This window comes from Felis catus, chromosome D1 (genome assembly GCF_018350175.1).
Source record: "Felis catus isolate Fca126 chromosome D1, F.catus_Fca126_mat1.0, whole genome shotgun sequence".
Lineage (NCBI taxonomy): Eukaryota > Metazoa > Chordata > Mammalia > Carnivora > Felidae > Felis > Felis catus.
The window spans coordinates 67,338,332-67,361,160 of record NC_058377.1 but is presented as its reverse complement, the minus strand read 5'-3'; the positions used below and the strand labels follow the sequence as shown (position 1 = coordinate 67,361,160).

General features: G+C 39.5%; 1 protein-coding gene across 9 annotated transcripts; it reads left to right on the top strand.

Moving 5' to 3' along the window:
* The first annotated feature begins 657 nt into the window (after window positions 1-657).
* On the top strand, window positions 658-6,083 carry ZBED5 (zinc finger BED-type containing 5). 9 transcript variants are annotated; one of them, XM_045038956.1, is made up of 3 exons: window positions 658-795; window positions 2,606-2,720; window positions 3,796-6,083. In XM_045038956.1, the coding sequence occupies exon 3, from the start codon at window positions 3,932-3,934 to the stop codon at window positions 6,014-6,016; it is 2,085 nt and encodes a 694-aa protein (XP_044894891.1). In that variant the 5' UTR covers window positions 658-795; window positions 2,606-2,720; window positions 3,796-3,931; the 3' UTR covers window positions 6,017-6,083. The 9 variants fall into 9 exon arrangements, with proteins under 9 accessions (XP_044894891.1, XP_011285020.1, XP_044894889.1 ...); XM_011286718.4 differs by having other exon boundaries at window positions 3,791-6,083; XM_045038954.1 differs by having other exon boundaries at window positions 3,760-6,083.
* The last annotated feature ends 16,746 nt before the right edge of the window (window positions 6,084-22,829 follow it).

Here is a 22,829-nt window from a genome sequence, read left to right as displayed (position 1 = left end):
GGCGTGGGAGAGAACCACGCTTAAAGCACCCGAAAGCGGCAGCTAGCCAACGGAGTATTCCAGAGGGCCGGCCAGCCGGTGCAGGCGGCCGGGTGTTCCCCTCGGGGAGGGTGCCACTTGTGAGAGGTGCCAAGACGGAGCGAGCGGACTCTTCCTGGGACACAGCGGAGAGGCCGCTATCCCTACACGGCGGCCCGCACCGCGTCTGGGGTCACTCGAGACCTCTAGCGGGAGGCTCAGCTCCCGGCCGAGCCCCCACGAGCCCCTGGCACAGCAGCGTCGGGAGGGGCGAGGAAAGGAAGGGGTGTTGTGCCCCTACTCCTTTGGGAAAACAAGAGAAAGAGGAGGCGGTTGCGTAACCTGAGCCTGGGGTGCGGCTCGGGGAACAAAGAGGTCGTGAAAGCAGCCGCAGCCAGGCTCTGCGCGCTCCTTGGGGTAACTGCGAAACTACACAAATCACCGCCGCCTGGGCACCACGCCAGTGCTTGGGAGCATGCAGATTCCAAGGCAGCCCCACAGGACCACCGACTTTGTCAGGCAGCACCCAGGAACCTGCATTCTAAACAAGCCCCCGGACTATCTGGAGCCCAGGGAAGTTTGAAAACAATCGCTTCACGTCTAGCACCAGCCGAAGCTTCCCATCGCCCCGGTCCAACGCGGCGGCGGCAGCAGCTGGGTCGCGCCTCAACCGAGCTTGGTCCTTTCCTTTGGTCCCGCCCTGCTGCTCAGCGCGGATTGGTGGCGGGGAGCAGCTCTGGAGCTGATTGGGCGGCGGCGGAGCCGCTCGTGGAGACTGTAAGTTCGGGTGCTCCAGAGTGCTAAATTTATCTTCAGAGGAACGACCGCGCCAGCCGCGAACTGGATCTCTATGGAGGTGGCATAGGCGATATCCCTGAGCTGAGAGCATCTCCCTGTCCCCGAATCCTTCCCTCTGTTTTGTTTTTCATTCCTTCCTCCCTTCCTCCCCCTTCCAGTCCGCGACGACTGGCTCTTGACCCCGTTCAGGCCTCGGTGAAGGTGAGGACCAGAGCCGCCACGGCGGCTGAGCGGTGCGCTCTGAAATGGCCGCTGCCTTGAGCTGTGTAAAATGGCGGCCGCAGGCTCAGCTGGGGACCGCGGCGCTGCTCTGCAGCCCAGCCGCAGCGAAGACCGGTCTCCATCACTGATGGAGGTGACGTAGAGAGACAGTGTTGGGTGCTGAGGAGACTTCCCGGGGACGCGAGAGAAGAGTTCTGGAGGCGAGGGTGGGCGAGTCCCCAGATGTGGCGGTCTGCTGGCAGCCTGCACCTGTGACAAGGAGGAATAGCTGGCCTGGGCAGCACATCGAAGTGGCCGCTTAAAGGAGCATGTAGGTGCAGGAAGGGGTGACCGCACCCACCTTTGCCCAGGCTTTCTGAGTGGACTGCGCTCTTAACCTGGCCCTCCTGCCCCTGAGGGTATTGTTCACAGCTGGAACCGCCTGAGGCGGGGGAGGGGGGGTTGGTTGGTGAATGGATGGTATTACCTGTCAGTTAACTCAGAAGAGACAAAAGAACCGGGTTTCTCACCCGCCCCCGCCCTGCCAGCCTTTTCGGGGAATGGAATAGAAACTTTACTCTCTAGGGAGTCCAGACTCTTTGTCCTCGAGAGATTCGGGAAGCACCTCTAAAAGAGGTGGGGTTGAGGCCTTACTTAGGAAAACAAAGCTTCCTACTCCGTTGTGTCCTCTGGTACCAAGGGAGAGGGATCCTAATCCTAACCAGCAGCTCCACGAAGTTCTCTGTTGCTAACTTCAAATCGGGGATTGTAGAAACGAGAATCTATTGCTCTTTTGCTCCCAGTGATAAGAGTAGGGTTTTCTGTTGCTGCAGTTTGAGACCCTCGACTTTCTGGCAGTCGTAATCCATTGTAATCCATTTCCCTCTGTTGCCCGTTAGTGCTTGGGAAATTAGAATACAAGGTACACACAAGGAATGGTTTAGGCTCATGAGCTCTGCAGTCCCAACCTTTTGGGTTCTGCTCTTCTTCACTTGCAAGATGTGTTAAGTTAGCAGATGACTTAACTTCTCTGTGTCTGTTAGTTCATCTCTAAAGTGGGGTTGTTGATAGTCCCTGACCCTCAAGTTTGTTTTGAGGATTAAATAATCTGTATGAGGGATCTAGCAGTTTCAAGCATAATAAAAAATGATCACTCACTAAACGTTAATAACCTAAGTTAGGAGCTTGGTTAGGGGACAAAAGTGGTTATAGCAAAAATGCATGTTTCAAATAACACTTCCCTGTATGATTCTATTTTAGATAACTTTTCATGTTTAGTTTTAGAGACATTAAAATGTGGCTGTACTTTTAAAAGTTAGGTTTAGTTTTTGAAAGTTTTTTACATGTGTTTCTATGAAGTCAGTGGTTGGGAGACTGTCTCAAAACGATGAAATAACGAGGGCATTAAATGAAACAAAGATACTAGCATTTTTACTATGCTAGCCATCTTCTATTTCAGTTCACTGCATTGCAGTGAAGAATCTCTTGCACTGCCTGGGTCTAAAATAAATTGTAATGAAAGGTCATCTTAGAGGTTTGTAGTTAGTTCTGCTTTTGCAGTGTCTAATTTTAATTTTTCTCATTCTAGGCTTTTGGTTACTCCCTTTCCACCCCATCCCTTAATTTTATTCTTTTGAAGAGTCTGCATTTCAAGCTGCCAAGGTGGAGAGTGTGATTGCAGAAGGGAGTACTACTCATTTCAGGTATCTTACCATCTAGCTGTTAATAGGAGAACGATTTTTGCTTTAGGATGAAACATAAGAATTCAAAGCTTACTCTGTAGCCAAATCATGAAGTTTAAATCAAAAGCAGATATATTTGGATAGACACTGAGTATGTTTTCCTTAACTTGCAAAGTTAGTAGTCTTCTTCAGAGGTCTTAAAGTTTGCATTACTCTCCCTTCTAATTATGCTTTTAAAAATTATATGAGGAATAAACCTATTAAAATCAGAGTTTATGTTTTCTTTAGGTCCTGGTTAAATCTTCACCTATAGCATAATGGAATGCAGAGTACTCAGCAAAATGTACATTACTTTGAATGGGTCTTAATTTGGATAATATAAATATTTATGTGATTTTGATTCCAGAGAAATAGTAGGTAACTTTTGGTCATTAGTTTATTTTTCATTGTTAGCACAGTATTTAGGATACAGAATTCTGTGTTTTGCAAAACTTTGAACTGTGTGTATTTTTAATACAGCTCATCACAATTGTTGCTAGCCCTGGTAGGAGGCTTAATATGTATAATAGTATCAACAGTGAAAATATGTAATGGCAGTAGGCATCAGAAAGTTAAAAGGGATTCCAAGACACTATTTGCCATGAGAAGGGGTTGGTAAATTATGGCCCAAGCTGTCTGTTTTTGTAATAGAGGTTTATTGGAACGCAGCCATATCCGTTCTGTTAGTATTGTCTGTGTCTGCTGCCATGCTGCAACTATAGAGTTGAGTAGTTGAAACAGAGACTATATGGCCTGTAAAGTCAAAAATATTTACTAGATTGCTCTTTACAGAAAAAGTTTGCCAACCCCTGCCATGGGACATATTCTTCAAGGTCCCTTCCTTAAAAACACTTATCAGCTCTTCATTATTTCTCAGCCCACTGGTTCCCACATTATATTTTATAGAACATTAATATTCTCTAAGTTAATAAGTGTTCTGAGAAAAAGATCAATGCTAACAATTTTTCTTTATAGTTTATTTTAAAATATAAGTTTAAGAATACTAAACTCATTTCTATAGCTTTATTTTTATGTGATAATCTACCTTTAAGAAAAGGTGTGCCAAACCTGAGAGCACCAGGAAGTCGCATGAGAGATCACCTGATACACGAACGTGTGATGTTCCATCTGCGCGTTGATGCATAGGCAGCATTTACAAATTAACTGATGTATTGCTCTGTATCATCTCTTTGATGATTGCTCATCTTCTATGTATCCTGTCATATAATTTCAACATATTTGTGATACTCAATGTTTATTCTAAATTAACCATGTTTTGTGCCACAAACACGTTACCTATGGATCTCTTGCTGAAACAAGGAAGTCTTAAACAAGAAGTAGAATCTTTTTGTTATCAAATTGTGTCTGAATCAAATGATCAAAAGGTTGGAATATTACAAAGTGAGGATGAACAATTGCAGCCTTCAGTTTCTAAAAAATCAGAAGGTGAGCTTTCCAGGGTCAAATTTATGTCCAATTCCAACAAAATAACAACATTTAGTAAGAAACCAAAAAGAAGAAAATATGATGAAAGTTACTTGTCTTTTGGATTTACTTACTTTGGAAATAGAGATGCACCTCATGCTCAGTGTGTGTTATGTAAGAAAATTTTATCAAATAGTTCTTTGGCCCCTAGTAAGCTTCGAAGACATTTGGAAACTAAACACGCTGCATATAAAGACAAAGACATAAGCTTTTTCAAGCAACATCTTGATTCACCTGAAAATAATAAACCCCCAACACCTAAAATTGTCAATACAGATAATGAAAGTGCTACAGAGGCATCATACAATGTAAGTTACCATATAGCCCTGAGTGGAGAGGCTCATACTATTGGAGAATTACTCATCAAGCCTTGTGCTAAAGATGTCGTGATGCGGATGTTTGATGAACAATATAGTAAAAAAATAGATGCAGTACAACTATCAAATAGTACTGTTGCACGTCGAATTAAAGATCTTGCTGCTGACATTGAAGAAGAGCTTGTTTGTAGACTGAAAATTTGTGATGGGTTTTCACTGCAACTAGATGAATCAGCTGATGTTTCAGGACTTGCTGTGCTGCTTGTTTTTGTTCGTTACAGGTTTAATAAATCTATTGAGGAAGACCTACTCTTATGTGAATCTTTGCAAAGTAATGCTACTGGTGAAGAAATTTTCAACTGCATCAACAGTTTTATGCAGAAACATGAAATTGAATGGGAAAAATGTGTTGATGTTTGTAGTGATGCTTCTAGGGCAATGGACGGGAAAATTGCTGAGGCTGTCACCTTGATAAAATATGTGGCTCCCGAAAGCACCAGTAGTCACTGCCTATTATATAGACATGCACTAGCAGTTAAAATAATGCCTACATCTCTGAAAAATGTGCTAGATCAGGCAGTACAGATCATCAATTACATTAAAGCTCGACCACATCAATCTAGGCTACTAAAAATTTTATGTGAGGAAATGGGTGCCCAGCACACAGCACTTCTTCTGAATACAGAGGTGAGGTGGCTTTCCCGAGGTAAAGTTCTTGTAAGACTTTTTGAGCTCCGTCGTGAACTATTGGTTTTCATGGATTCTGCTTTTCGACTGTCTGATTGTTTAACAAATTCATCTTGGCTGCTAAGACTTGCATATCTTGCAGATATTTTTACTAAATTAAATGAGGTAAATCTATCAATGCAAGGAAAAAATGTGACCGTTTTTACAGTATTTGATAAAATGTCATCATTGCTAAGAAAATTGGAATTTTGGGCTTCATCCGTAGAAGAAGAAAACTTTGATTGTTTTCCTACTCTCAGTGACTTTTTGACCGAAATTAATTCTACAGTTGATAAAGATATTTGTAGTGCCATTGTGCAGCACCTAAGGGGTTTGCGCTCTACTCTGTTAAAATATTTTCCTGTAACAAATGACAATAACACTTGGGTTAGAAATCCATTTACAGTAACTGTTAAACCAGCTTCATTAGTAGCACGGGACTATGAGAGCCTGATTGATTTAACATCTGATTCTCAAGTGAAACAAAATTTCAGCGAACTTTCACTGAATGATTTTTGGAGTAGCCTAATTCAAGAGTACCCAAGCATTGCAAGGCGTGCAGTTCGTGTACTTCTTCCTTTTGCTACAATGCACCTGTGTGAAACAGGATTTTCATATTATGCTGCAACAAAAACGAAATACAGGAAAAGACTTGATGCCGCACCTCATATGCGGATTCGACTTAGCAACATTACACCTAATATTAAGCGGATATGTGATAAAAAGACACAAAAACACTGTTCTCATTAAAATTAGAGGGTTTTGCATGTCTCTTGATAACCAAGTATAAGATGAAAATAAAAGATGATTTACTTCATCTCTGGTATTTTGGGGTTTTAAATAAAATGATTCATATTTTTTATACTTTAGATTTTAGGAAAGCTAAAGAATCAGAAGCTTTCAGTGTGTACTTATTGTTGGTATTTCTTCTTCACATTGTAATTTCCAAGAGTTTCATGGTCCTAACTGTGAAAGATGTTGATCCACAAGATAAAATCCCAGTTTCTTAGCATAATTTATCTCTTTAGGATCTAATCACTACGAATCTTTCTGGTCCTGCCTACCATGCAGCCCTCCAGTCACATGGAACTTCTTGCCGTTCCCTAAACACATCACACTGTTTCATGCTTTCAGGTCTCAAAAAATATTCCTTCCCCTTGCTTCCTGACAAACTCTTACTTGCTTTTCAATACTTTGACTTAACTTCTCTTTGGTACTTTGATTCTCTGTTATCTTTCTCTTTTGGTCCTGGTTTTTGTGTCTGTCTCAACTGGGAACTACTTGGTGGCCTCGTGATTCCCATTGTTACTGGACTGAGCTCCTGTAAGGTCTTATTCAGCACTGTCTCTGTTACCCAGCAAAAGGCCTTACTAAAGTAAAATTCTCAGTAAAGGAAAATGTTGGTGAAGGTGAATCAACAAAAAACGGAATAGGGTATGGTGGCTCATATTTGTATATCTGCATGTGTACTGAATGTTAGTTACCCTTTGTGTTTCTGGCTTAATTATTCTGTTACCCAGAATTCATGAGGCAGAAGTCACTAAATGATGTCACAGCTTTTATCCAAGCTGAAATATTGGAGAGGGGAGGAAGAATGAGGAATGCTTTCAGATATTTTTATTGTTTCTCGGTTCCTATATAGAGTATTGTAAATTCCATATACTGTAGACTAATGAGGTTTTACTAATCACTAATGATTAGACTTGAAACACCCTATCAATTTATTTTTAGAATTCTTTGAAAGAGTTCTGACTTTCTATAGGCTCTCTTCCCATATCACCTCACATGTACAGGTCACCAGCTCAGTGTTAAATATTTTGTGTTCCTGTTATATGGGTAGCCATTATTTTATTTAATCTCACTTACTCAAACTGAGTTCACATTTTGGGGAGTAGAAGTACCTCCCCTCACTAAGGCAGAATGTGGTAGCATGACTAGGTTGGAGGACTTGCTCCACTGCTTAATTAGCTATTTAATATTGGGCAGTTTGAGCCTTCCCACACCACAGTTTTCTCATGTGTAAAAGTACACCTTATTTGAGGGTTGTTAATAAGATCAAATGAGTATGTATCTAAAATTCCTAACAGTAGATGATAGGAATAGGTGTACAGCATATATTAGTTCTCTGTCATATCCAACCATGTCCCATTTAAACTTCACTTCCACCCTCACTTGTATTTATTTTTTTAAATGTTTATTTATTTTTGAGAGAGAGAGGGAGACAGAATCCCAAGTAGGCTCTTTGCTGTCAGCACAGATCATGAAGCGGGGCTCAAACTCATGAATTGTGAGATCATGACCTGAGCTGAAATTAAGAGTCAGACACTTAACCACCTGAGCCACTCAGGCGCCCCTCCACACTCACTTCTAGTCTAGGTTTTTATTCTCTGACAACTCAATAGCCTTCTAGTCCGTAGGACCTTACCTAACCTAAGGCAGCAAGATTAAGTATGTCTAGCCCAGGTTTTGTCAGATAATATTAAGCACCTATTTTATCTTACTAGATGCTTGTATGTTAACAATCTTTACAGCAGTCTTATGGGATTAAGTGAGTTTTTAATTTGTCCAAGGTTACACAATAAAGATGTAATTTAAACAGATGGTTGGGGTGCCTGGTTGGCTAAGTCAGTAGAGCATGAGACTCTCAATCTCGGAGTCATAAGTTCAAGCCTCACATTGGGTGTAGAGCTTACTTTAAAAAACAAATAAAATATAGCAGGTCTTTTCCATAGATGGTACTTTTTGTGGTCCACTGCCTTTCAGACTTTTCTTAAGAGCATCAAACAGTGACTTGGGAGTATAGCTAAAACTCCATACTAAAATGTGGACATTCTTTAAAATCCTGTGTTTTCTTCTCTAGATTAATCAAAAATTAGCTTTCTACTTCAATGTATGACTGCTTAATATAAAACTATGTAAAAATAGGGATTAAATTGCCATCAGGGAAAATTAATTCTCCAGATAGATTCATCATAATTTCTCATATATGCAGTTTTTTTTGGTCAACTAATCCTAGAATTAAATCTACCCTAATTTGAGAAGTGTATATAATGCCATAATGTCCATGTCTGGCTGATACCTCAAGTCTGTAACTGGACTCTTGTGATCACTGAACCTGAGCCCTTGATTAAGTTCTTTGTTCAGAGTATCATTCTCTTGAGATAGTCCTTTTTTTTTTCTTTTTTTTTTTTTTAAGTCTTTATTTTAAGAGAGAGAAAGAGGGAGAGAGAATATCCCAAGCAGGCTCAGCAGTGTCCATGCAGAGCCTGTTGTGGGGCTCGAATTCATGATCCCATGAAATCATGATCTGAACCAAAATCAAGAGTTGGATACTTAACCAACTGAGCCACGCAGGCACCCTTTGAGATATCTTTCTTTACCTGTAACTTCCTCCTCTGAGAGTCTAGATTCTGGCATTAAACCCAGGTCCTTTGACTGGGACCCTGCTGTCTCGTAATAGACCACTTTAATGCTACCACTATCCCAACTTGATTCTTGATGCCAACTTCTTATCTGTTCTGTAACATATCAGGACTAACCTAGGGATAGTGGGTGTGGCAGTGAGAGTAGACTGTTAGCACCTGAAGGTGGGCCTGGGACCTGCTGGATGATAGGCAAATCTAGTTCCAGACAGCAACTTCTGTGTTACCCTAACCTACTGTAGGTACCATGGCTGAATCCTAAGACAGAAGATGTTTTTTTCCTTGGATGTTTAAACCCTACATACTCTTCAGTCTTTGCCTTTCTTAAATAAAAGCAAAGCAAACAAAGTCTTGAACACGGCCAGACTCCCTTTCTATTGTACTCCAAACCCTTTCACACAAAAGAGAAAACAACTCTTAAAGGAAGAAATGGGTGGCATGCTTCATACTGGAAGAGATACTTGGGAACTAAAAAATGTCCTTATGGCATCCTCAAATGATAGTTACTTTTCCTGTACGTTAAACAAAATTTGATGTATCTAACCCAAAAGGACTTTATCACTGTGAATCTCTATATTTAAAGTAATTAAAATTGTGAGGTGCCTGGCTGGCTTAGTGGGTAGAGCATGCAACTCTTCATCTCCGAGCCATGAGTTTGAGCTCCATGTTGGGCACAGAGTTTACCTAAGAAATAATGGTAGGGGCACCTGGGTGGCTCAGTCCGTTAAACATCTGACTTTGGCTCAGGTCATGATCTCACGGTTCATGGGTTTGTGCCCCATATCAGGCTCTGTGCTGACAGCTCAGATCCTGGAGCCTGCTTTGGATTCTGTGCCCCACCCCTGCTTGTGCTCTGTCTCTCTCTGTCTTTCAAAAATGAATAAACATTAAAAAATAAGAACGTTAAAAAAAAAGAAATGGTAATAAAAAATAAGTAATTGAAACTGCTTTTATTTCTTAATGAGGATTATTTCCTAGTACCACACATACATAAATACTCATTGTAATTTCTAGTATCTGGGACTTCTTTAGGATCATTCATAGATCTTAGTAAATTTCTAATCATACAAAGGGTCACCTGGGTGGCTCAGTTGGTCAAGCATCCGGCTTCAGCTCAGGTCATGATCTCATGGTTCGTGAGTTTGAGCCCTGCATAGGGCTCTCTGCTGTCAGCACAGACCCCGCTTTGAATCCTCTGTCCCCCTCTCTTTGCCCCTCCCCTGTGCACACACTTGCATGCTCTCTACTATCTCAAAAATAAATACACATTAAAAAAAAGCTCAGTGAATTGAATTCCCTGCCTTAAAAGGTGAAGTATTAAGGTGAAATACAATTTATACTGTAACATTATAAAAATTAGCTTTAAAATTCTTAGCCTTAAACGTATAAAGTATTAACTTTTTTGCCTCTCAAAGACTTCAAAGGTGGCATTTTGTAAATAAGCTCCCATGTTGCCTTAAAAAATGCAGTTTTTCTCCCCCAAATATAATTTACCTACATCTCTTAAAAGAATTCATCAGCAGTGTAAAACTAGGTGCATCTGGAATTTACTCATGTTCATTACTTGCTTTCATTTTTTTAAAGTTGGTGTAACTGTACTGTTAATTAGTACAGTGGAAAGAATTCTGAAGCAGGTGTCAAGAGACTTGTGTTCTACAACTAATTAACTGCCTTAGATAAGTTCATCCTCCTCTGTAGGCCTTAGTTTCTTGACTTAGTTAAACTAAAATGAGCTCTAAAGTTATTGTCAAATAAGATCCACATTTAAACCTAAAGATTAGGATGATGATAAAGATGTGCTCAGTTATTTGAAATATGGGTTTTTTCCCTAGAAGCCAAGCTTTTCAATGAGTCTTTTACCATAATACTTTCCACCAACCAAATGATGAAATTTATAAATTGCCCCATCATGGATACTTACTGGATGGAAGGAAAGAAATGCTTTGGAAGAGAGGTATACTTTGAGAAAACATTGCAAAAATTTAAAAACACTTGGTTATGACTGTATTGGAATCCAGTATAGATTAAATAGTAAAGTGTCCAGCAAGCTGCAGTAGGAATTGTTGACTATCCCCAGCATCTATTTTCTTTTTTTTTTTTTTAATTTTTTTTTTTCAACATTTACTTATTTTTGGGACAGAGAGAGACAGAGCATGAACGGGGGAGGGGCAGAGAGAGAGGGAGACACAGAATCGGAAACAGGCTCCAGGCTCTGAGCCATCAGCCCTGAGCCTGACGTGGGGCTCGAACTCACGGACCGCGAGATCGTGACCTGGCTGAAGTCGAACGCTTAACCGAGTGCGCCACCCAGGCGCCCCCCCAGCATCTATTTTCTTCTCCCAAATTGTATCTGTTTTCTTTCAGGGATCCATTTTTCCCTTACATAATCCATGTACTTAAGCAACAGCTGACCCCACTCCAGTTTGGGGAGTGAAACTGCTTTGCATACGGTAGTAGTTTTCAAACTCTTTTTAACCTCAGTTTACAATAAGAAACAGATTTTATACTATAATCCAGGTGTGTGTATGCATAAGCAGCAAAGTTTCATAAAATACTACTAATTTCATATATGCAACACAATCTCAAATCTGTTTAATTTTTTAAATGAAGACTAGGTCCTGAAGATTAATTTCATGATACATTCTTGGGTCATGATCCACCATTTGAAAAATACTGGTGAGTGCAATGCCTTGCACTTACAACAATTGTTCAGGAACCTGGATCTAAGTTTATTAAGGCATAGTATTACTCTGACCACAAGAATTTGTCCAGAGTAGCATGTGACCCAGTGTAGGCTAGAGAAAAGCAAGGGTGGATTATTATAGGGGCTTTGAGAAAAGATGTTTCCTCACTTTAAAGAAATCAAGGTCCTGGGGCACCTGGGTGGCTCAGTCAGTCAAGTGTCCAACTCCGTCTCAGGTCATGATCTCGTGGTTTAGGAGTTTGAGCCCCCTGTCAGGCTCTGTGCTGACAGCTCAGAGCCTGGAGTCTGCTTCAGATTCTGTCTGTCTGTCTGTCTGTCTGTCTGTCTCTCTCTCTCTCTCTCTCTTTCTGCCTGTCTCCTGCTAGAACTCTGTTTCTCTCAAAAATAAACTTAAAAAAAAATTTTTTTTAAAGAAGAAATCAAGGTCCTGTGTACTTGGGAGAACTGGAATTGCTGCATCTCTCTAGCCTGGGGATAAAGCCAACACATAGAGGAGGGCAGAGCCAGAAACTTAGTGAGAAATTAAATCAGAGCCCTGACTGAATCAGAGCACTTGATTACTATCCTGCCTGTAATTTGTTTGTTACCTAGACCAATAAATGCCTTTATTAAGATGGTTTACATTGGAGGGGTGCCTGGGTGGTTCAGTTGGTTAAGTGTCCGACTTCGGCTCAGGTCATGATCTTGCAGTTCGTGAGTTCTAGCCCCATGTCCTGCTCTGTGCTGACATCCCAGAGCCGGAGCCTGCTTCGGATCCTGTATTCTCCCTCTTTGTCTGCCCCTCCCCTGCTCACACTCTGCCTCTCTCTCAAAAAAAATGAATAAACATTAAAAAAAAATGTTTAAATAAAAAGATAGTTTGCATTGGCAAAATCCTCATAACATAGTCCAAAGGGAAAGCAATATAAAGCTAGAATTTATTGGTAAACTTAGTTTCAATGTTGAGATGAGTGCCATCCCAAACTAAGATAGCCTGATCTCTTTACTTAGTCATCTACCATAGTTTTATCATTCAAAATTATGCCACTGGTAATATTTTATAGACCAGAAACTAAATCAGTGCATGTTGGTATTATTAGGTATCATCAAGTGCCATTTATTTCTCCTGGTAGGACAACTTGATAAATGTATTTTATTTATTAGCTTAGGCTGGGATAGCTGTGAATCAGGCATATAAAATTCAAATTAGAAATTAACCTTGAAAACAAACATTTTTCCTTTAATTTGTTGAAGACCTAGATAAATATGGTGTGATTTTTTTTTTTAATTTAATAACTCATATGCCTTGTTGGGACAGTAATCAGCCAGAAGTAGTTTGAGTAGTCCTCTTTCTTAAAAGTTGCTTTCTGTCGAAATTGTAAACAAGTTCCCTAAAGGATTGTTTTAACTTCTCAGAAGAATTAGATATTGACAGGGTAAAATCCATCACATAATGGTTAGCATGGCTTTCTTAACAAATCCCTTTGAGCAAAATAAACCTTTCCCCAAACAAGTGAGACTTCAGGCTTAAGGTGGTGACCTAAGTGCCTACCTTTGACTCTACCTTCCTAAAATTCCATAGACCTGCTGAAAGAAATATCAAACTCAGACTAAATGAATAGTAACACAAAAGGGCATAAACATGTCATTTACTCTCAAAGAATTTACGTTCTAGTGGGAAAAACAAGTTCTGTGAAGAAAATAAAACAGTAATGAAGCAGAGTGTTAACAGATAATCTGAGAAGGTCTTCAAGAAAGTGACATTTGAGCTGAAACCTGAGTGATAAGGAGCCACTCAAATGAGATTGGGAAAAGAATATTCCAGATGGAGAGAAGGCAAATGCAAGCATCCTGATACAGAAAGAGCTTGGTGTGTTTAAAGAATAGAAAGATGAGTATATATGGAATAAACTTCTATGAGCATGATAGAAGTTGCCAAAGGTACAGGAATGAACCAGATTTTGGATTTTTTTTCAAGTACAATGAGAAGCCATTGTGGTTCTCAAACAGGAAAAGGGGTTTGGGGTTAGGTTACCATCTCCGGGGGTATCTTATTTGTAAAAATGTGTGAAGGCACTGAAGAAAGAGCTATTGTTAACTGTAGCTATTCTAACCATTAGTACAGACATAATATCTACCATATAGAATCCTTTCTTTGAAGAGCTCAAAATTAAGATGATACTGGGCCCTTGATATACTTCTGAGGAGACCCAAAACTGTGGAGACCCCTTTAGAAAATGTACACATTAGTTGAAAGATTCTCCATCTCCATTCTTAAGAGCAGGGAACGTATGTTGTACTTCTTTTCATCCCATATAGCTTGATGCTAGAATTTTTGTGGCACAAATTTGACAACTATCTAAATTTGGGAGCATTCAAAATTTAATGGTGATTGTCTTTATCATAAGTAAATGCAGTATATTAATCAAAGGTCCATGATGTATAAAAGATTTGGCCTTCATTATGTTTTTATTGAGTGAAAAGATGATGTTGGGTTTCCAAGCCTCATCTAGTAACTCTTGAAGTACCTATACTCGTCTAGTAACTCTACATGCTACCACCATGTCCTTTTTGCTGTCACCTTTCCCCTGTCCCTCAAGGAAGAGAATTCCAGAATTTTTGGTAGAGGAGCAAAAGGGGCTCACCCATAGGAATTTCAGTGTTGGAATTATTTTTTAACTTAGTTTTAAATTCCTTCTACCAGATGATTTCAAGGTTTCTTATAAAGAAGCAGCCCCTACTTCCCTGCCCGAAATATGTAAGGTAAATTCTGGTCTGAATATAAGAGTGCTGGTTTGGTTTATTCTGGGATGACAGAATAAGATTTTTTGTTCCAAAATTTTGTTTCACCATGCTACAAAAACAATAGATTTTTAAAAAAAATTTTTACATTTTATTTATTTTTGTAATTTCTGCACCCAATGTGGGGCTCAAACTCACGACCCCAAGGTCAAGAGTCACATGCTCTTTGAGCCAGCCAGACACCCCCAAAAACAGTATTTAAAAATCACTCTTGATGTCAATTTCCAAAGCACTTCATAGGTGTTAGGCAATTCTGTGGTAGGTTGTATAACCATGATATGGAAGAATTAATTGCCTAACGTGAAGTACTTTTGGTTTAGACAAGGGCATTTAAAATGCAAAATGTTATTTTTAATTATTCTTTATGTATAAATGAAAAGGCTAGACATGTCTTACAAGAAGTAGGAGGTCATGACATATTGTCAACGCCTCAAATACTTTCAGAAGCTCCCAGATTCACTCAGCAACATTCATTCACCATCTTTTTCCTCTACCAAGCACCTATTTCAGGAGGCAGCAGTGAAAATCACTCTAGAATACATCTACCTTAATAACAATTCGCTTTTCAAATACCCATACCAGCTTTTAAATATAAATATGGTCTATCAAAGCACCATAGATTGGCCAGACACTTGGCATCAGGAACCAAGCCAACATCCCTTTTCAGGAAGGCTTGGGAAAGTTTTCTTCTGACAAACTGTGTTCTTATTCTAGAAAACGAGGTACTCTCAAGGCTTCAGTGTCAAGTCAGACACAATATAGATAATCTCTAGTCTGTTGTGAGCTTGAAGTGAGTCTTACTAATTTCACAATAAATTGACTATCAGTAAGTTCTCAGTGTTCCTGCAAACATCATCAAATAAGTCTAGCACTCCTTAAATAGTGCAACACCAATAAACTGTATCTGTGTATCTATTCTACTTAATTTTGTACTCAAAGCATACCTTCATCAACTAAACTCTGTGCCACAATATGAGAGATGAGTAAAACTTAGGAAACAAAGGCCTGAAGTTCAAAATTTATTTTTATAAACCCTATTATGAAAATCACTGAAGGAGGTTCCTGCGTGGCTCAGTTAAGCGTCTGACTCTTGATCTCAGCTCAGGTCTTGATCCCAGGGTTGTGAGTTCAAGCCCTGTGTTGAGCTCTACACAGGCATCAAGACTACCTTAAAAAAAAAAAAATCACTGAAGAAATTGTTTGATGTATGTGTGGAGCATTTATCTAGTATTTAGCCAAATACAGAAACACCACCGTGGTTCTGCTTTGTATTACATCATTCCTAGTGAAATTTACTCACATTAGGACAAAGTTGATGGTAAAGTAAACGTTGCATTTCCAAGTCATAAAATATTGAAAATCAATCCAGAATAAACAGAAAAGATTTAATGAATGAAAAGTTAATTATTTTTTTTCAAATTTTATAGTATAAAAAGAAATAGAAGCTCCTTGAGGACATAGGGATTGATTTTCTTATCTGCTTCTGTATTCTCAGGGCCTAGAATAATGATTGACACCTAATAATTGTTCACTGAGTAAGTGTTGGATGTTAACATGGTAATGAAGAGAAAAGACTAGGTGTGAATCTCAGCTCTGACACTTTCTACTTGTGAAAACTTGGACAAATCACTTAAGTTCTCTGACCTTCAGTTTCTTCATCTGTAAAATAGGAATAATATTTTATTATCTTTTTCCAATACATGGTTTTTTCAACAACACCAAGCAACTCTTCAATTTTCAGCAGACACTGACCAGTATCCTGCAATTTTTTGTGTAAGATTTTATTTTTAAGTTATCTATACACCTAGTGAGTGTCTCAAACTCATGACCTGAGATCAGGAGTCACATGTTCTACTGACTGAGCCAGCCAGGCGCTCCAGATTTCCCATAATTTAATTCAGTTTTGACACTACATAGAGATAGTGTCAGATCCCACAGTTAGGAGTTCAGTACTATAAGACTGCACCGCCCTCCCCCCCCCCCCCCCCCCCCCGCCCCACTTCAGACACCAGTAGCAAGTCCAGGTTGTCACCCTAGCAGCTGGCTAAAGATTCAAGGTTCCCATGACCCCCTCCTCCTGTTTAATTAATTTGCTAGAGCTACTCATAGAACTCAGAGAAACATTGACATACCTTTACCAGTTTATTATAAAAAGATATAACTAAGGAACAGCTAGATGGAAGAGATGCATAGGGCAAGGTATATAGGAGGGGGTGAGGAGCTTCCACACTCTCTTGGGCTAGCCATTCTCCTCACATCTCCACTAGTTTACCAATCCAGAAGCTCATCAACTCTTGTTGTTCAGTAGTTTTTATATAATCTAGCCTTTCCCTATATTTTCCTTCCCAGAGGTCAGTGGGTGGGTCTGAAAGTTCCAAGCCTCTGACCACTAGATCTTTCTGGTAACTAGCCCCATCCCAAGGCTATCTAGGGGCCCTACCTAAGTCACCTCATTAGCATAAACTCAGATGTGCTCAAAAGGGACCCCTAATGAGGGACAAAAGACATTCCTATCAGGAAATTCCAAGAGTTGGGAACTCTGTGGCAGAACCCCAGAATTAAAACCATGTATATTATGCCACATGTTCTTGCTCTGAGAATCAAACAAGATAATGTATGTAAAATCACTGTAAAATGCTACAGCACTATTTAGGAATGTCTGGGTGGCTCAGTCAGTTAAGCATCTGACTCTTGATTTCTGCTTGGGTCATGATCTCACAGTTTGTGAGTTCTAGCCCCACATAGGGCTCTGCACTGTCTGCGCAGAGCCTGCTTGGGATTCTGTCTTTCCTGTCTCTGCCCTTCCCCCGCTTGCGCATACACGTGCTCTCTCTCTCAAAATAAATAAACTTATAAAAATAAAAAATGGTATAGCATTAAAAATCATTTTTTTATTAAACATTTTTTTTTTTTAAATTTTGAAAGAGAGAGCGTGAGCAGGGGAGGGGCAGAGAGGGAGACACAGAATCTGAAGCAGGCTCCAGGCTCTGAGCCGTCAGCACAGAGCCTGACACAGGGCTTGAACCCACAAGCGAGATCATGTCCTGAGCCAAAGTCATCCAGATGCTCAACCGACTGAGACACCCAGGTGCCCCCCAAATCATTATTTTAATGTCATAAGTGTTTTGATAAAACATACCTGGTAGAGGTCTTTTATGGACTTGAGTTAATAGGTACCTTTCAAAAAATGTATATATTGAATGGCAAATGCTTTATATACATTATTTCATTTAAATATTGTAACTGTGAAGCTATCAACCCCAGTTTTAGAGAGGAGAAAGCTAAGACTTTGCATTATCTGCTGCATAACAAATTAACTTAGTGTATTAAAACATTACCTCACAGTTTCTATTAAGTCATGAATCCAGGTACAGCTTAGGTTCAGACTCTGCTTCAGAGTCTCCTATAGGCCGCAGTGAAGGTATTGGCCAGGGCTATAGTCATGTCAAGTTTCTTTTCGGGAAGGATCCACTTCCAAACTCCCTTATGTTGGCAAAGTTCAGTTTCTCACAGGGTGTTGGACTGAGTGGGAGGCTGCCTTCAGCTCTTTAACACATAGACCTTTCTATAGGGCTGCTTACAATATGCCAGCTGGCTTTATCAAAGTGAGCAAGTGAGAGAGTGCCAGCCAGTAAGACAGAAGTCATAAACTTTTACATTTTAACGTTTTTAAATTTTGGAAGTGTTCGCTTTGTCGTCTTTTCATTAAAAGCAAGCCACTACATGACCCAAAATGCAGGCTCTCACCAGACACCAAACCTATAAGCACCTTGATCTTGGATTTCCCAGCTTCCAGAAGAACTGTAAGAAATAAATTTCTATGGGCACCCGGGTGGCTTAGTTGATTGAGCATCCTACTCTTGATTTCAGCTCAGGTCATGATCCCAAGGTTGCGGGATTGATCTCCAGGTTGGGCTCTGTGCTGAGTGTAGAGCCTGCTTAAGATTCTCTCTCTCCCTCTGCCCCTCTCTCCCGTGCTCTCTCTCTCTCTCTGTCTCTAAAATTAAAAAAAAAATTTTTTTAATTTCTATTGATTATTTAAAAACAAAACAAAAACAAGTTACTAGATCCAGCCCACATTCAAGAGGAGAGAGTATTACAATAGAAACGGACTCATAAATACAGAGAACAAACTGGTGGTTGCCCAAGAAGAGGGGCTTGGGCGGGGGGGAAGGGATGGGAAAAACAGGTGAAGGGGATTAAGATATACAAACTTCTAATTATGAAATATTATGTCACAGGGATGAAAAGAGAGCATAGGGAATATAGCCCTCTGTCCCCTCAAAAAACAGGAGAGAATATTACACAAAGGCATGAATATCAGGAGGCAGAGAGCACTGTGAGCCACTTTAGAAGATTGCCCTCCTGCAGGCTTAGAGTGTTCCAGTTGCTTGATAAAGTAGCAAACCTGAGATTCCGAATTACGTCTGCCTGACAAAGCCACGGTGTTCCCTCTATTACTCTTCTCCCATTGAATGCATAGTAATAATGTAAGGTTAGCATAAACTTGTCTAGAAATGAATCATTCTAAAGTGTTAAAAATCTGTTCTCTAAGAGTAAGCCATTTCCATCCTAATTGTTTTTCCTAGTATTGTTCATCCTAATCATTTTCTTCATAGATAGGGCAAGTTCAACTTTTTTCATTCTCAGTCCATGGTACCATAAATTTCAAATTTTAGTAATATCAGAAGGTTCATAAGCACAGAAGCATCAGAAGCACATAAAATGTAAGTTACTTCTCAACAAGACCACATAAAAGAATCTGGTGGACACTCAGTGTCACCCATAGACCTTTAGAGAACGTATCTTTCATTTGTTGATTATTCACAGTTTTAGTGGGAAAGGATACAGACATTTGTAAATAACAATAAAGGTGTATACAAGGAGCTATGTAAGTTCACTGAAGAAATATGATTAAAGAATTATGAATTGAAGAAGAAAAATTACTTTGAGTCTTAAAGCATGAATCTGATTCTGCCAGGTGACAAAGGCACAGAATTGTAAAAACAAACCAAAAAACCTGATCAAGATTTTTAAAGATTTTTGGAGTCCAGGATTGCCAGCAGATTTGGAATTTTGAGGACTCCCTGAAAGTCAGAGGGCATATGAAATCAGATTTGCAGAGCAAAAATCAGGCTTCAAGCTCAGAGGCAATGGATAACTGGGAGTTGAGGGGTAATGGGAAGGGTACATTGTCCTAGAGCAACCATAAAAGAATGGCATTTGAAACCTCTGGTTGAGTTGGTTTTTCCCTCCATTCATTCTTTAAAGCTTAGGGTACTCTGGAATGGTATTTGCCCCTAGGCTAGCTCAATGACTCTGGAAACTTGTGGCAGATAAGCCAGACAATACCCCAGGAGGCTATATCCAGGAAAGGAAGCCTCATTTCACACCCAGAATATTAGCTACTATACCCTCCCTCACAATCATCAAAGCAAACTATGGTAAACAGAAACAGCATCATGCACAGAGAATAAGGAATACCAAGATGAAGAACCACCTAATACCCAAGGAAAATGAATACAAAATCAAGAACCACCAAATACCAAGGAAAACCAATACTATGAAAGGTTGACACCAATCAACAAAAGAACTAACACCCAAGCAAATAGTGATTAGAGTAAACAGAGGAGGGTCTTGGAAATGACAATTATTTACTGTATAATGAGTGTGGTGTCAGGCATTGTTCTAAGCACCTTACATGTATTTTAAGATTTTAATCCTTATACAGAATATCCCCAGAGGAATATGAGAGACTGAGAGAATATTGCATCTAAATTTGTGAAAAAGAATTGATTAAAGATTGTTAAAAATTAGGGGTGCCTGGGTGGGTCAGTTGGTCAGTTAAGCATCTAACTCTTGGTTTTGGCTCAGGTCATGATCTCACAGTACATAAGATGGAGCCCTGCGCTGACAGTGCGGAGCCTACTTGGGTGTCTCCCTCTCTCTCTCTCTCCCTCCCTCCCTCCCTCCCTCCCTCCCTCCCTCCCTCCCTCTGTCTCTCTCAAAATAAATAATTATTTTTTAAAAAATAATTGTTAAAATTTTATTTTTATTTATTTTTAAATTTTATTTTAAATGTTTATTTTTGAGAAAGAGAGAGCACAAGGGGCGGAGAGAGAGGGAGATACAGAATCTGAAGCAGGCTTCAGGCTCTGAGATGTCAGCATAGAGCCTGACGCCGGGCTCAAACTCACGCACTGAGAGATCATGACCTGAGCTGAAGTCAGATGCTTAACCGACTAAGTCACCCAGACACCCCTAAACATTTTTAAATTAAAGCATGGTCTAAGCAGCAAATGGACTTTGATGATGAACAAATAAACAAAACTGGAAGACTAAGCTGAAAAATTATTCCAAAATAACAAAGATACTGGAGAAGAGGTGGTTTAAGATGTAAGAAAAATCCAGAGATTTCAACATCTCTCTCATAGTTCCAAAAGAGAGATGAGAGAGAATTTTAAGGCAGCATTCACTGAAGAAATAATAGAAGAAAAATTATTGTGTGACTAGTGTAATTTAGAAGAAATATTTAATGTCATTTGTATTTTTAAAAAAGATCAAACTTTATATAAGTGCATTTTTTATTGCCAGCTTGCATCTAAAATTTCATCACCTTATTATATGTATTTCTAAATTATAATATATTTTGTTTTTATAATTGTGCTTTTAACTTTTTATTTTGAAATAAATTTAGATTTACAGAAAAATTGCATAGTACAAATGCCCTTCACCTAGCTTCTTACAATGTTAACATCTTATATCACCATATCATAATCACACAAATTAAAAAATTAATATTAGTATAATACCATTAATTAAACTACAAATATACCTTATATCAAGTAGGAAGAAAACAAGTCAATGGGTAGGATTAACATACATAGATGTATATAAAACAGAACACAGGAGATGGATAGCTACTACATCCTCATTTTATAACTGGTCTGAGGTTTTTTTCATCCATCATGTATTTTATATCTATTTTGCCAGCATCTACAGCTGGATGTGGTAATCTTCATTCTTCAGGAATGAAGCACCTTAATGCTTCTGCTTGAATTCAATTGCTATAGTTTTCTATTTTCCACTGTACATAGCAATACTAGGAGGTAACCCAGAGTACCTCCTGAGTTTCAAGACATTCTCATCCTTTCTCCTATTATGTAACAGCAATCGGATTTTCACTTGATATCAAAGATAAATTATCCCAGCCTATGCTGTAACTTGTTTTTCCCCCCTATTGTTCCAGTCTCATGAAGAGCCCAAAATAGTCAACTATCAGTTTAAACTTCCAGTTAAGTGGAACCATTGTTGAGTTTTTCACGGAGCATATTCCTCCCTTGGATACTAAGATCTTTAAATGGCAAACCTCAAAGTTATGGGAATAGAAAGCAAAACATTTTATGGGTAGATCAACAGGTATGATAGTGGGAGGTGTCTATCTCACTCCTGGATCCCCAGCTTATGTACTATAGATAAGGGAAAAACAGCACTCTGTTAGTTGCTAGTTCACAACACATACTATAGAACAGGAGTTAGCAAACTTTTTCCTATAAAGGACCATAAAGGATAGTAAATATTCTAAGATTTAAGGACCATATATGCTGTCTGTCACATATTTGCTTTTGTTTACAGCCCTTAAAAAGTGTAAAAGCCATTCTTAAAGAGTGTACAAAAACAGGATGTGGGCCAGGTTTAGCCCTCAGACTATAATTTGCTAATCCCTGCGATAGGACAAACCCTAACTTTGCAAATTGTTCCCTCCCTGCCGACACTGGAACTGAGTCTTCAGAAGACCACTCAAGAGTTCTAAAGGCTCGCTGCTACTGGATGATGAGGATATACAATAAGACCAGTGAGTCTTGTGTGCATAATATTCTGGGTCACCAGGGATTAACACCATTGTCCATATCTTCTCCCTTCCCCCCCACCTGTGTACAGTTTTATCCTAGGATATAGCTGTATGTCCCTTTAGGGAAAGGCTGAGAGAAAGATTTACACATAATACATTTGATATTATCACAAGGTCCTTTTTCACAGGTACCTAGCACACTCTGTACTCAAGTAGTTCTGAGTCTGTGAACTTTCCAGAACTAGGAAATGGGTGAAAGGTATTACATTACTCTTGGTGGTATCTCTAGTCAGGCCTCTGTTTTCCCAACCTAGGGTTTGTTCAATTACACAAATATTTAAGATCTTAGCTATTTTAGTACTGGAAACTCTGAAGAGTTAACCACCACCAAAGATCTCTGTAGATCAAACCTTTCAATTACTACTATAATACTACTTTATATTGGTAATTGTGCCCACTGTGTCTACAGCAGTTATGTTCTGCTACCTGACCTCTGCCACCTCAGGATATCTCACCGTCATTAAAATTAGAAAACCCATTTGAATGGCAACACATGGCAACCTTTATCCCCAGAGGACAGCTATTACAGTAGTGTTCCAGGATGCTTGTGCTGTCCTCATCAATCTATTTGTTCATGTTTAGGCAAACTTTTTAAATGAAAAATTGAGTGCTTATAAAATCTTTGAAAGTACCAAAGGAGAAACTTTTAGGCCCAACTCTTCAGAATAACCTTCAGTGCTCACCACCATCCATTTCTACCATGGTTAGAAATATTCCCACTATCATTGCTGTAGGAAGCCGCTG